General features: G+C 51.7%; 8 protein-coding genes across 8 annotated transcripts; 6 read left to right on the top strand and 2 right to left on the bottom strand.

Moving 5' to 3' along the window:
• Nucleotides 1–3: 3 nt before the first annotated feature.
• KL928_005273 (uncharacterized protein) lies at nucleotides 4–593 on the top strand (the record flags this gene model as incomplete). The annotated part of the gene is made up of 2 exons (XM_043206064.1): nucleotides 4–51; nucleotides 186–593. The coding sequence occupies 2 exons, from the start codon at nucleotides 4–6 to the stop codon at nucleotides 591–593; spliced, it is 456 nt and encodes a 151-aa protein (XP_043057513.1).
• An 82-nt stretch (nucleotides 594–675) lies between these two features.
• Nucleotides 676–1,560, top strand: KL928_005272 (uncharacterized protein; the record flags this gene model as incomplete). Its single annotated transcript, XM_043206063.1, has 1 exon — nucleotides 676–1,560. The coding sequence occupies one exon, from the start codon at nucleotides 676–678 to the stop codon at nucleotides 1,558–1,560; it is 885 nt and encodes a 294-aa protein (XP_043057512.1).
• A 12-nt stretch (nucleotides 1,561–1,572) lies between these two features.
• On the bottom strand, nucleotides 1,573–2,586 carry KL928_005271 (uncharacterized protein; the record flags this gene model as incomplete). The annotated part of the gene is made up of 1 exon (XM_043206062.1): nucleotides 1,573–2,586. One exon carries the CDS (start codon nucleotides 2,584–2,586, stop codon nucleotides 1,573–1,575), a length of 1,014 nt encoding a protein of 337 aa, XP_043057511.1.
• Nucleotides 2,587–3,139: 553 nt separating this feature from the next.
• On the top strand, nucleotides 3,140–5,314 carry KL928_005270 (uncharacterized protein; the record flags this gene model as incomplete). The annotated part of the gene is made up of 1 exon (XM_043206061.1): nucleotides 3,140–5,314. The coding sequence occupies one exon, from the start codon at nucleotides 3,140–3,142 to the stop codon at nucleotides 5,312–5,314; it is 2,175 nt and encodes a 724-aa protein (XP_043057510.1).
• A 119-nt stretch (nucleotides 5,315–5,433) lies between these two features.
• On the top strand, nucleotides 5,434–6,624 carry KL928_005269 (uncharacterized protein; the record flags this gene model as incomplete). Its single annotated transcript, XM_043206059.1, has 1 exon — nucleotides 5,434–6,624. One exon carries the CDS (start codon nucleotides 5,434–5,436, stop codon nucleotides 6,622–6,624), a length of 1,191 nt encoding a protein of 396 aa, XP_043057509.1.
• A 21-nt stretch (nucleotides 6,625–6,645) lies between these two features.
• Nucleotides 6,646–8,030, top strand: KL928_005268 (uncharacterized protein; the record flags this gene model as incomplete). Its single annotated transcript, XM_043206058.1, has 2 exons — nucleotides 6,646–6,696; nucleotides 7,164–8,030. 2 exons carry the CDS (start codon nucleotides 6,646–6,648, stop codon nucleotides 8,028–8,030), a joined length of 918 nt encoding a protein of 305 aa, XP_043057508.1.
• Nucleotides 8,031–8,105: 75 nt separating this feature from the next.
• On the bottom strand, nucleotides 8,106–8,648 carry KL928_005267 (uncharacterized protein; the record flags this gene model as incomplete). The annotated part of the gene is made up of 1 exon (XM_043206057.1): nucleotides 8,106–8,648. One exon carries the CDS (start codon nucleotides 8,646–8,648, stop codon nucleotides 8,106–8,108), a length of 543 nt encoding a protein of 180 aa, XP_043057507.1.
• Nucleotides 8,649–8,709: 61 nt separating this feature from the next.
• On the top strand, nucleotides 8,710–11,205 carry KL928_005266 (uncharacterized protein; the record flags this gene model as incomplete). Its single annotated transcript, XM_043206056.1, has 1 exon — nucleotides 8,710–11,205. The coding sequence occupies one exon, from the start codon at nucleotides 8,710–8,712 to the stop codon at nucleotides 11,203–11,205; it is 2,496 nt and encodes an 831-aa protein (XP_043057506.1).
• Between the last annotated feature and the right edge of the window lie 299 nt (nucleotides 11,206–11,504).

The raw sequence follows: 11,504 nt of genomic DNA, 5'->3' as shown, positions 1-11,504 counted from the left end.
ACCATGGGCAACAAAAACAACAAGCCAGTCGTCCCCAAAGGCTGGGTCGCCGTTTGGGACGACACGTACAATGGTAAGTAGCCGCCCACTCGCGTCTAACACCAGAATGGTTCTATGTCGACGAATCAACAGGCAAATCGCAATGGGACGCCCCCAAGGGCACGAGTTTCGGCGAGCCCCGCGAGGAGGCCCCTCCTCCATACTCAGAAGTGGTCGACAAGCCAGCCGCACAGAGCGCCGGCAGCGGGTCCCGGATCAACCTGCCGTCCACCGCAAAGCCCCAGACCGCACACGTTGGCGCCCCTCAACAGTATCCGCAGTATCCACAGCCATACGCGCAGCCCGCTCCCTACGGTCAACCCGCTCCTTACGCACAGCCCGCCCCGTACCCCCAGCAGTACCCCGCTAACTACAACCAGTCGTCCAGAAGCCGGTTTGGCGGGCTGGGCAGCATGGGCATGCTCGGAGGCCTGGGAGCAGGTGCGCTCGGAGGCCTGCTGTTGGGCGAGATGATGACCCCCGACACGGTGATCTACGACAACGGCGGTGGCTACGGCGATTTTGGTGGCGGAGACTTTGGCGGGGACTTCTGACCCCAGACAGTGTATTTGGTATCGACGTTAAATATTTTTCCAGCCCGCAATTATTTAAATACTATTTATTTTCCATCGTCTGATGGAAAGATCCCCCTCCAATTACACACACCTCATTGCCGGGTTCACGGGCGGCCTCACGTCGGCCGTGTGCTTGCAGCCGCTGGACCTGCTGAAAACGCGGATCCAGCAGGACAAAACGTCCTTCAGAAACGTCGTTGCCCAGATCCGCTCGCCGCTCGAGCTCTGGCGCGGCACGCTGCCCAGCGCGCTGCGAACGTCCATCGGCTCCGCCCTCTACCTCACCTCCCTGAACGCCGTGCGCACCAGCCTCGTCAAACTGCAGCCCCAGACAGACACCCTGCCCTCGTCGTCGAAATTGCCCAAACTCTCGTCGTCGCTCGACCTGGCCGCCGGCGCAGTCACCCGCGGCCTTGTCGGCCTGCTCACAATGCCCATCACCATCCTAAAAGTACGCTTCGAGTCCAGTCTGTACCAGTACGCTTCTCTGTCCGACGCCACGAAACAGATCCTGAAAAACGAGGGCCTGGCGGGCTTTTTCCGTGGCTACGGTGCCACGTGCCTGCGTGACTGCCCCTACGCCGGGCTGTACGTGTTATTCTACCAAAAATGCAAGGGCTGGGCACCGCTGCTCATCTCCGACACAGATGCCTCTCCGACACACCTCTACACCACCTCGAGGTCGACGGCCATCAACTCGTGTTCTGCTCTCGTGGCGGCGTGCATGGCCACCGCGCTCACGTCGCCGTTCGACACGATCAAGACCAACATGCAGCTCAGCCCGCACACGTGCCCGACGTTCTGGCAGACCTGCCGCGTTCTGGTAGCCAGCCACTGGACGCGTCTGTTTGACGGTATCTCGCTCCGGATCGGCAGGAAAGCCTTCAGCGCGGCGATTGCGTGGGCCATCTACGAGGAGATCATCAAGTTCGAGCCCATCCGCTAACGTGCATATATTCTAGACCATTCTATCTTTTCGTAACACCACGGTCACGTCCACTGGAGCAATGCCGGGAGTGCCTATGATCCCAAGCGCTGCGATGCCCAGAAACGAGTGCAGCGGGTCTGGCAGCTCGTCCGGCGCGTTCGTTTTGCAAAACCCGCCCATTGTCGGCGACAGCGTCTGCTCCAGCAAGAAACGCTTTACGGCCTCACCGTCCGCCAGGTCGGCTTTGTCCAGCAGCTCCAGCGCCGCGAGACACCAGAACGCGTAGCACGTGTCGCCGTACTTGTTGACGCGGCCGTTGAACGCGCCGTTGTCGTCCTCATCCGCGTACTCGTTCTCCAGCTCGCGCTTATTGAAGTCGCAGTAGTGGATTTGCCGATGCACCAGAAAATCCAGCGTCGCCTGCCACTCGCACAGATCCAGTTTGCCCGCCAATTTGAGCGCAGCCAGCCCGCAGTAGGTCAGTCCCGCGTGTGACTCGCCGCCTGCGCTCATCGACAGCCCGCCGTCAAAAGCGAGCGTCGACCGCACGTACTGCAAAAGGCGGCCGCTGTCCACCGCCGTGCCGTCCAGCAGCCGGCTGATCGTCATGGCCAGCATGCAGTAGCGCAGGTCTTCCTCGCCGAAACCCACCACCGGGCTGAACGAGCCGTTGGGCCGCTGGCACCGCTCCACAAACCGGCGAACCTTGTTTGTGTCGACCCGAGAAAGGTCGTCGCCTAGCGTCACCAGAATTTGCAACGCAAACCCGGTCGCCGCGAGATTCGGTACGTCGTACGGCCCGGTGTCCCTGTATATGTCCGACCCGCGGAATCCGCCATAGTCGTCGACCTCAACCCAGTGTCTGTACACCCAGTCGACGGTCTCAGTCTTTCCGCGCAGCTGGTCGAGCGCACCAAGCAGATCCAGCCCGCACACGCAAAAGTAGATCAGCGCGAGCTTGTTGGAGTCTTCGCCCTCGTAGGTTGCTGGCAAAATTCCCAGGCACCGCAGAAAGTATCTCACATGCACCCTGGGATCAAACATAAATATTAAATGTAATTATTTTTCTGATGCTCACTGGTTGGAGCGAAATTTAGTGCACTGGTTTCCTCACCAAAGCACCAGTGCTGGCCACACCGTTGCTGAATAGTCGAAACCATTGCTGAGCAGACTGGTCTGGCCTTTTGCCGAGCCGCCTTGCCTGAGCCAGATTGCAGTACAGAAAGAATGAGAGATCGTCATTATTTGAGCCTTCAAAAGACCACAAACACCTCCCCAGTGACCCCACCAATGAATCGTCTCTCTCCCCCGCCATTTCGACCGAGACTGACTACTGCCTTCTTGGGCGATAAGTAGATAGGTGTATCTCGATTACCTAATAATCAAAAAATCAGATATTTTTCTAATTTTCAAATCTGACTAAAATAAATAACCTATACTCCATGAAGTAAGTACACACTGCGCCGCAGCTAACTCCAGGTTCTTTATCGACGACCTTCCTGTTCTCTTCCCCTATCCCAAGATCTATCCCGAACAGTATGCGTACATGTGCGACATAAAGCGCACCCTGGACGTTGGAGGCAACTGCATTCTGGAAATGCCCTCTGGTACCGGCAAGACCATTTCTCTGCTCTCGCTGACTGTGGCGTACCAAATGCACTACCCCGAACACCGCAAAATTGTGTATTGCTCGCGTACCATGTCGGAAATCGAAAAGGCGCTGATCGAGCTGCACAAGCTGATGGAATACAGATCAAAGGAACTAGGCTATGTCGAAGATTTCAGAGGACTGGGACTGACCAGTCGTAAGAATCTGTGCCTGCACCCTGTGGCTTCCAGAGAGCGAAAGGGCGTGGTTGTGGATGAGATGTGTCGGCGAATGACCAACGGACAGCTAAAAGCACGCATAGAGCAAGGCCAGGCGAGCACAGACCAGCTTTGCTCATTCCACGAAAAACTATACGAAAAAGACCCTGCCAACCTTGTTCCGCCGGGAGTGTATTCGTTTGAGCAACTTATGAAATACTGCAAAATGGAGGGAACGTGTCCGTACTTCACCATCAGACGGATGATGCCATTTTGTAACATCATTATTTATTCGTACCACTATTTATTGGACCCAAAAATCGCAGAGCGAGTTTCCAGGGAGCTTTCGCGAGACAGCATCATCATCTTCGACGAGGCGCACAACATCGACAACGTGTGTATCGAGTCTCTTTCGCTGGATCTGACAGAAGACGTTCTGCGCCGCGCAAGCAAGGGTGCCAATGCTTTGGCAAGAAAAGTTGAGGAGGTGAAGAAAACCGACAGCAAACGGCTCCAGGACGAGTACGAGAAGCTCGTCGAAGGGCTCCGGGAGTCGGAAATATACCACGCAGACGAGGATGCGTTTATGGTGAACCCTGTTCTGCCGGACGACGTTTTGACCGAGGCCGTTCCTGGAAGTATCCGTCGTGCTGAGCATTTTATATCCTTCCTCAAACGGTTCATCGAGTATCTCAAGACACGGATGAAGGTTCTGCATGTGATCAGCGAGACCCCTGTGTCGTTTTTGCAGCACTTGAAGCAGCTGACGTTCATTGACCGCAAACCATTGAGGTTCTGTTCCGAGCGGCTGTCGTTGCTTGTCAGGACGCTTGAAGTCGTCGAGATCGAGGAATTCATGGCCTTGAAGGACATTGCTACGTTTGGAACTCTCGTTTCCACCTACGACACCGGGTTTGTGCTGATTCTCGAGCCGTACGAGACAGAAAATGCCACTGTTCCGAACCCGATTTTACGGTTTGCGTGTCTTGACGCGTCCATTGCGATGAAGCCGATTTTCGAGCGCTTTTCCTCCGTCATCATCACCTCCGGTACCATCTCTCCGCTGGATATGTATCCAAGAATGCTGAACTTCGAGACTGTTGTCCAGGAGTCGTACACCATGACTCTGGACAGAAGATCGTTCCTGCCGATGGTCGTCACCAAAGGCTCAGATCAAGTGGCCATCTCGTCGCGGTTTGAAATCAGAAACGATCCCAGCGTGGTGCGGAACTATGGAACATTGCTGATCGAGTTTTCCAAAATCACTCCGGACGGAATGGTGGTCTTCTTCCCGTCGTATCTATACATGGAAAGCATTATCTCGCAATGGCAGACCATGGGAATTCTGGACGAAGTCTGGAAGTACAAGCTCATTCTGGTGGAGACGCCCGATGCACAGGAAACGTCGCTGGCGCTCGAAACGTATAGAAAGGCCTGTTCCAACGGGAGAGGCGCGGTGCTTCTTTCTGTCGCTCGTGGCAAAGTGTCTGAAGGAATCGATTTTGACCATCATTATGGCCGCACAGTGCTCATGATCGGGATTCCGTTCCAGTACACGGAGAGCAGAATTCTGAAAGCCAGACTGGAGTTTCTCAGAGACCACTACCAAATCAGGGAGAACGACTTCCTGTCTTTCGACGCGATGCGGCATGCCGCGCAATGTCTTGGACGGGTTCTTCGAGGAAAAGACGACTACGGTGTAATGGTGCTGGCTGACAGACGATTCGCGAAAAAGAAGTCGCAGCTTCCAAAATGGATAGCCCAGGCACTTTCTGATGCAGACATAAATCTCTCTACAGATATGGCTATAGCCAGTGCCAAGAAGTTCCTGCGAACGCTGGCTCAGCCAATAGAGCAGAAGGATCAGGAACAGGGTGTCAGCGTCTGGACCCTGGATCAGTTGGAAAAATACCAAAAAGAACAGAACGAACGCTTTTCTGTGACCAATATCGAGATCCAGGGTTAGATCTGGACTACGTAATAATAGTAAATTAATTTTAATTTTTTTTTTCAGGCTGTGCTCGTTCTCGTTTAGCTTGTGATGGGTACATTTTTCTAACTCAATTTTGTTTCCCACTAACTAATATGTCCAAAGAATACGTTTACATAGTTGCCGCTGCCCGTACGCCAATTGGCTCTTTCCAGGGTGCCCTGTCGTCCTTGTCCTATGTGGACCTGGGAGCCCACGCTGTCAAGGCCGCCGTTGAAAAAGTGCCTCAGATCAAGCCGACCGATGTGGAGGAGATCTTCTTTGGTAACGTTTTGCAAGCCAATGTGGGCCAGGCACCTGCCAGACAGGTCGCTTTAAAGGCTGGCCTCGGCGAGGACACTCCAGCCACCACCATCAATAAGGTCTGTGCCTCTGGTATGAAGGCTATTATTTTTGGTGCCCAACACATTCTGACAGGTAGCGGCGACATTGTCGTTGCTGGTGGCGCTGAGTCGATGTCCAACACTCCATACTATCTCCCAGGTGCTCGTGGCGGCCTGAGATTTGGAGACGGCACCATTGTGGACGGCATTTCACGCGACGGCCTAAACGACGCGTACGATGGAAAAGCTATGGGTGTGGCCGCAGAAAAGTGTGCCTCGGACCACAACATCTCCAGAGAGGAGCAGGACGAGTTTGCCATTGCCTCGTACAAAAAGGCTCAAAAGGCCCATGCCGAGGGCAAGTTCAAGTCTGAGATTGCACCTATCACCATCAAGGGCACCAGAGGCAAGCCTGACACCGTTGTAGAGATTGACGAGGAGACAGGGAAGCTGAATGAGGCCAAATTGAGATCTGCCAGAACCGTGTTCAAGCAGGACGGCACTGTCACTGCTCCTAATGCATCGCCAATCAACGACGGTGGAGCAGCCGTTGTCCTGATGAGTGCCAAGAAGGTTGCAGAGCTCGGTGTCAAGCCAATTGCCAGAATCGTGGGATGGGGCGATGCTGCTCATGCTCCAGTGGACTTCACAACTGCCCCAGCGCTGGCCGTTCCTAAGGCTGTCAAGCACGCTGGGTTGAAGATGGACGATATCGACTTCTTTGAGTTCAATGAAGCCTTCTCTGTTGTTGGTCTTGCAAACACCATGCTTCTGAATTTGGACCCAGCCAAGGTCAACGTCTACGGTGGTGCTGTTGCTATTGGCCATCCACTGGGATGTTCCGGTGCCAGAGTTGTCACCACCCTGTGCTCTGTCCTTGAGCAAGAAAACGGCAAGTACGGTGCTGCTGGTATTTGCAACGGTGGTGGAGGAGCCAGTGCAATTGTCATTGAGAGAGTGTAATTAATAGGAATTCTGAACTCCATGAATGAAGATGGCAAGGATAGTAGACATCACCAAGAAGGGTTGGCTACAGTAGGAATATCTGGAGTTTGTACCAAAAAAAGAAGTTGTCAGTCACAATCAACTAATTCACCACGGCGACTACCCCATCCTTGCGGAAACCAGCAAGATGCGACCCCGTTCGCCTCCCCACGGACAGTGAACTGTGCTGTATTTCTACCCTTCAGTGGAAACACTGTTCATTGCTGGCATCCACGAGCCAGATTTCTCGTAGCAGTGGAATGCCGACCGCGAGGATCGAACCGGACACCTCAAACTGTAAGTAGTGGCCGTAGCAAATTTACCGAAGTATTAACGTTCCCGACAAATGCCATGACAGCTCCAACTTAGTATGGAATCCGTTTAAGTGCCCTGGATACGCATAAATATAAAATCGTAATTTGTTAAATTGTTTCTGTTATTAACATCTAAATGTCTAGTCCAGAACAATTGATAGCGGAGGTAAGTATTTATACCGCACATTCTGATCTAACATCCAGGCCGAAAAGAAGTGCAAGAAGGTGGGAGGGCTCGCCTCTTTCTTTGGATCGTCTCAGCAATCCAGATACGAAGAGGCTGGCGATCTGTATGTTCAAGCTGCAAACCTTTACAAGTTACAAAAGAGAAACACGCAAGCTGGTCAGACCTTCGAGAAGGCTGCTGAGAGCCAGAAGCTGGCCGAATCGCCAGACGAGGCTGCCAACACGCTGGTCGAGGCTTTCAAATGTTACAAGACCGAGGTTCCCATTGAAGCGGCAAGATGTCTTGAGCAGGCGATCGAAATGTTCGTGCGCAAGGGTCAATTCAGACGTAGTGCCAACTTTAAAGCTGATCTGGGTGAACTCTATGAAAACGAACTGAACGACATTCCAAAGGCAATCCAGAGCTATGAAGACGCCAGCGAATGGTATAAGGGAGATTCGGCCTCAGCCTTGGGCAACAAGTTTGCCCTCAAGGCTGCTGATCTTTACTGCGACAACACTGTCCAGGAGTATGCCAAAGCAGCAGTGGTTTATGAAAGAGTGGCTAAAGAGTCTTTGAATAACAACCTGGCCAAATGGTCTTTGAAAGAATACTTCCTGAAAGCAATTTTGTGCAGACTTGCAGACAACAACGACTACGCAAGCGGAAACGCTCTTCTCCAGAGATTCACCCAATGGGATCCTACATTCGAAAGCACCAGAGAGTACGAATTTGCTTCCAAGTTGGTGGAGGCCGTGCGCAACGGAAGCCCCGACGACATTGCAAATAGCGCCAAAGAATTCGACAAATTTTCCAGACTCGACGCCTTTAAAATTAGAGTGCTCAACAAGATAAAGACCAGCGTTGTGGAGGCCCCTGAACAACTGGACGAAGACTTCACCTAATATAATTTTTTACCCTTGGATCAAATAACGTACAATGCTCCAGATTACGTTTGGCGATATATTACGTAGCTTCACTCAAAATCCTCTACCTCTGCCTCTGAACGATCCCCTTCCTCCACGGCTTCCGCCTCTAGAGAAGCCTCCTCTGGAGGAACCCCTTGCGCCGCCTCTGCCTCCTCTGAAAGAGCCTCCGCGAGCGCCTCCGCGGCCAGCGAACGCACCTCCACGGGAACTCTTCTTCCTTGGTGGTTTTGGACCAACCGCCTTAGGTTTCGGCAGGAATCTCTCTAGAGGTAGCAATTTGTCACCAGCGATGTAGAATTTGTCTCCTTCTTTGAAAGAGGTGGCCTGGACACCCTCGCTCGGTTTCACGGTAAAGAATACCTCGTTCAGAGGTCCAAGGATCTCGTCCACCTTGCCGACCTGGGTCTTATTCTCAAGAAATATTGGAGCGTTGAAATATGGGATTTTCTCGTTGATGCTCTTGCAAACAATGTCGCCCTCGCACGCATGAACAAACTCGCCCATCTCGAAAACCTTGTCTGGTGGGCCTTGCGGCACGGGCGGCCCGGATCTGCCTCCACGACCGCCTCTGAATCCTCCTCTTCCTCTGTTCATGATGTATAAAAATTTTTATTTGAAAAATTTAGAAACCCAGACACCACTTTACCAAATCACCATGAAGCGAGCCAAAGCAGAGACCGAAAAGCTACGTGAGCTTTCTGCCTGCGAGCCAAACGAGCTTGCATTGTTGCTGGTCAATGGAGAGCTGTCCTGGATTGTTGATCAGTTCGGACCAAAAAGCTCTGCTGATCATACAGTGCTATTGTGCAGACTTGTTCTAGCTGAAGGAGAGCTGGTCGACAATGTCTTAGAGAAAAAGGTGCCGCTACTCGTGCAAAAAGCTATCGATGTCAGTCTTGAAAGACTCAGTGCTCTGCTCTGTGTTATTTACGATTACGGCCAGTCTGGACCAATATTCCAGTATTTGGAGAGCGTGGTGGAAATAATCAGTCAAAAGCAAACTTTGGCTCTGGACGACGTCAATTTCGTGGTGCGCATCACCAATCACCCATCCGGCAGACGGTATTTGAGACAAGCGGGATTCCTGGCTCAATTCCAATCAGACGTTTACTTCGAGCTGCTTTTCTCGTATATCTACAAAGATGCAGATGTTAGCGATAGCGCATTCAAACGTCTCTGTCTGAGCTCTGAGATCTACATGTACCGCGAGCTGTTGGAGCTCAGACGTAGCTTTGAAACGTTTGTCAGCGTTGTTGCAAAAAAAACAGTGGAAAGACTCTACGATGAGTTTGAGCTTCGATCGTCAAATAAAGAGTTTTCAGTCTGGCTGGAGGTTGCGCAGCTGGAACCGGCGAGAAGCGTTGCAGACATTGGCTTCTCGTCTGCTGAGGAGTTTTTGGAGCGCGCCCAGCGGCAACACGAAGCTCAGACAGAACGCGAGCTGCAACAGACCGTTGATGGAATTCTTGCACGGGTGAAGCAGGGGAAGAGCAGCAAGTACTGTGTTCCGGTCGAGAAAATCACTGTGCAGGAAGTTCTTGGGGGACTTCTAAACGACAATGTGAGATGCGATGCTATACTGAACACCAAAGAACAGCAGGGATCTAAGGATTGGGCTACGGACGGTGTGTTCTACAGTGGTAAAATTATTCCTTTCAAAGTGGAAAAGGAGGAAATGCGCAAGGGTGGATTTTCTAGGCTTTCAGTTATTGTGGACGCGCAATACAGAGCGGACCTTGCCAGCGTCAAATATGCCATTAGGGCTGGTCGCGAGGTTCGCAATCTCAAAGTCCAGTTTCCAGCTTGGATGGATCAACTCTTTTCTAAACATGAATCCGAGCAGAGCAAGAAACGAAAAGAGTCTAACATTACCATTATCGCCGGACCCACCTGTTCAGGAAAATCAGTGAAGGTGAGTAAGCTGATAAAATCTTCCAATGGCAGGGTGCTCGTGGTAGCAAGAAGCAAAAAGAGCTTTGATGCGCTAGACGTCTCTGTGGGCCATTATGTTGAGTATGATGAAGCACTGGCGAATGTGAAGAAGCTTGCGGCCTCATTGGATACCGATCCGGAAGACGTTTATGATTTTCAGTCGGCGTATGCGTTTTACAAAAACGTGCTGGAGCCCAGGTGGATGAATTTTTCTCAGAGTCCTGCAACGGATTATCCCTTTGGTGAGGTTGAAAAACCTCTTGAGCACTACAACTCAATCCTAAATCTCTTCCACCAACTGGAACTCGCTCATAAAATAAGGCACTACCCAAATGCTCGCTATTTTGGACAAAATCTAACTTTTTTAACATTTGACGAAATCAAAGAAAACACACGGCTGAAATACGACCAGCTTTTTATTCTCGATGCCTCATTATTCAGTGCTTACGAGTTCTGCACTATATTGGCAACAAACACAGTTTCATTGAAGTCACTCACGGTTGCTGGAAATCCACTGGTCTCCAGAACCCAGTCCCTTCTCACCCTGCTACCATCTGCCAACTATCTCACGGTCCTGCACAATATTCGCCCTGAGCTTGCTCAATTTGCGCCTGGAACAGCCTTAGAAACTTCTTTGGAGATTGCCAATCCTGGAATCAAGGACGCATGTCAATTCGTAACCGTGAATACCACCGAGTCGCCAGCTGGCAACGGCTTCCAAAATCTAGAGGAAGCGGAATACTGCGCGCTGTTGTTCATATATATGGCTCTGCTGGGATACCCGGAAAAGGAAATGGCCATATTGACGGCTTACCCCGAGCAGAAGGCCCTGGTCAATGAAATAATTGCCATAAAGACCGCCAAATTGGGAATCAACGCATCTGCTAACGTCCTGGTAGCAACAGAGAAAAATGGCGGAAAGTACAGGTATCTACTTATTTCCTTGGTCAGAACCACCTCCACAGACATATGGACGAAACCATCCATCTCTATAGGCGCCATACAGTTGGCAACACATGGATTGTATGTTTTCGGGCAGCGGAAAACTTACACCAAAACCCTATTCAGCTTGCTACCATCGGCTTCGCTGCGTCTGGCTGCTACAGAAAAGTACGAATCATGTACCCGGAAAGTGTCGGATACCTTGACAAACAGTGCAGTGATGAAGTCTGTGCCTCAGCTAGAGAAGCTGGTCTCTCATTTGGCTTCGCAAAAATAATGCCTCCTGTACCCAGAGTGCAAAAAAAAATCCCTACATTGCGCCCTTGGCGTAGTGGAAACGCACACCGTCGCAATCTGCGCGTACTCGCTTTCAAACGGCCGCAAGGCAAATTTCGCGAGTGGGAAATTCGGTGATACACCCCGCCGCTGAAAAAAATTCTCTTGAGAGATTCCAGGGCGCGAAAGCGCTGGGCACGGCCATCAGAAATCACCGGGGAAATTATTTCCCGGATGGGAGCGCCGTGCTGGCGGTTGACAGGCATTTCAAATGTCTAGTTGTTGAGTGCAATGCGCAGA

Source organism: Ogataea angusta, assembly GCF_019207475.1.
Source record: "Ogataea angusta isolate 61-244 chromosome Unknown 61-244_NODE_13_length_294202_cov_90.480228, whole genome shotgun sequence".
Lineage (NCBI taxonomy): Eukaryota > Fungi > Ascomycota > Pichiomycetes > Pichiales > Pichiaceae > Ogataea > Ogataea angusta.
This window is presented reverse-complemented; position numbering and strand designations above follow the sequence as displayed.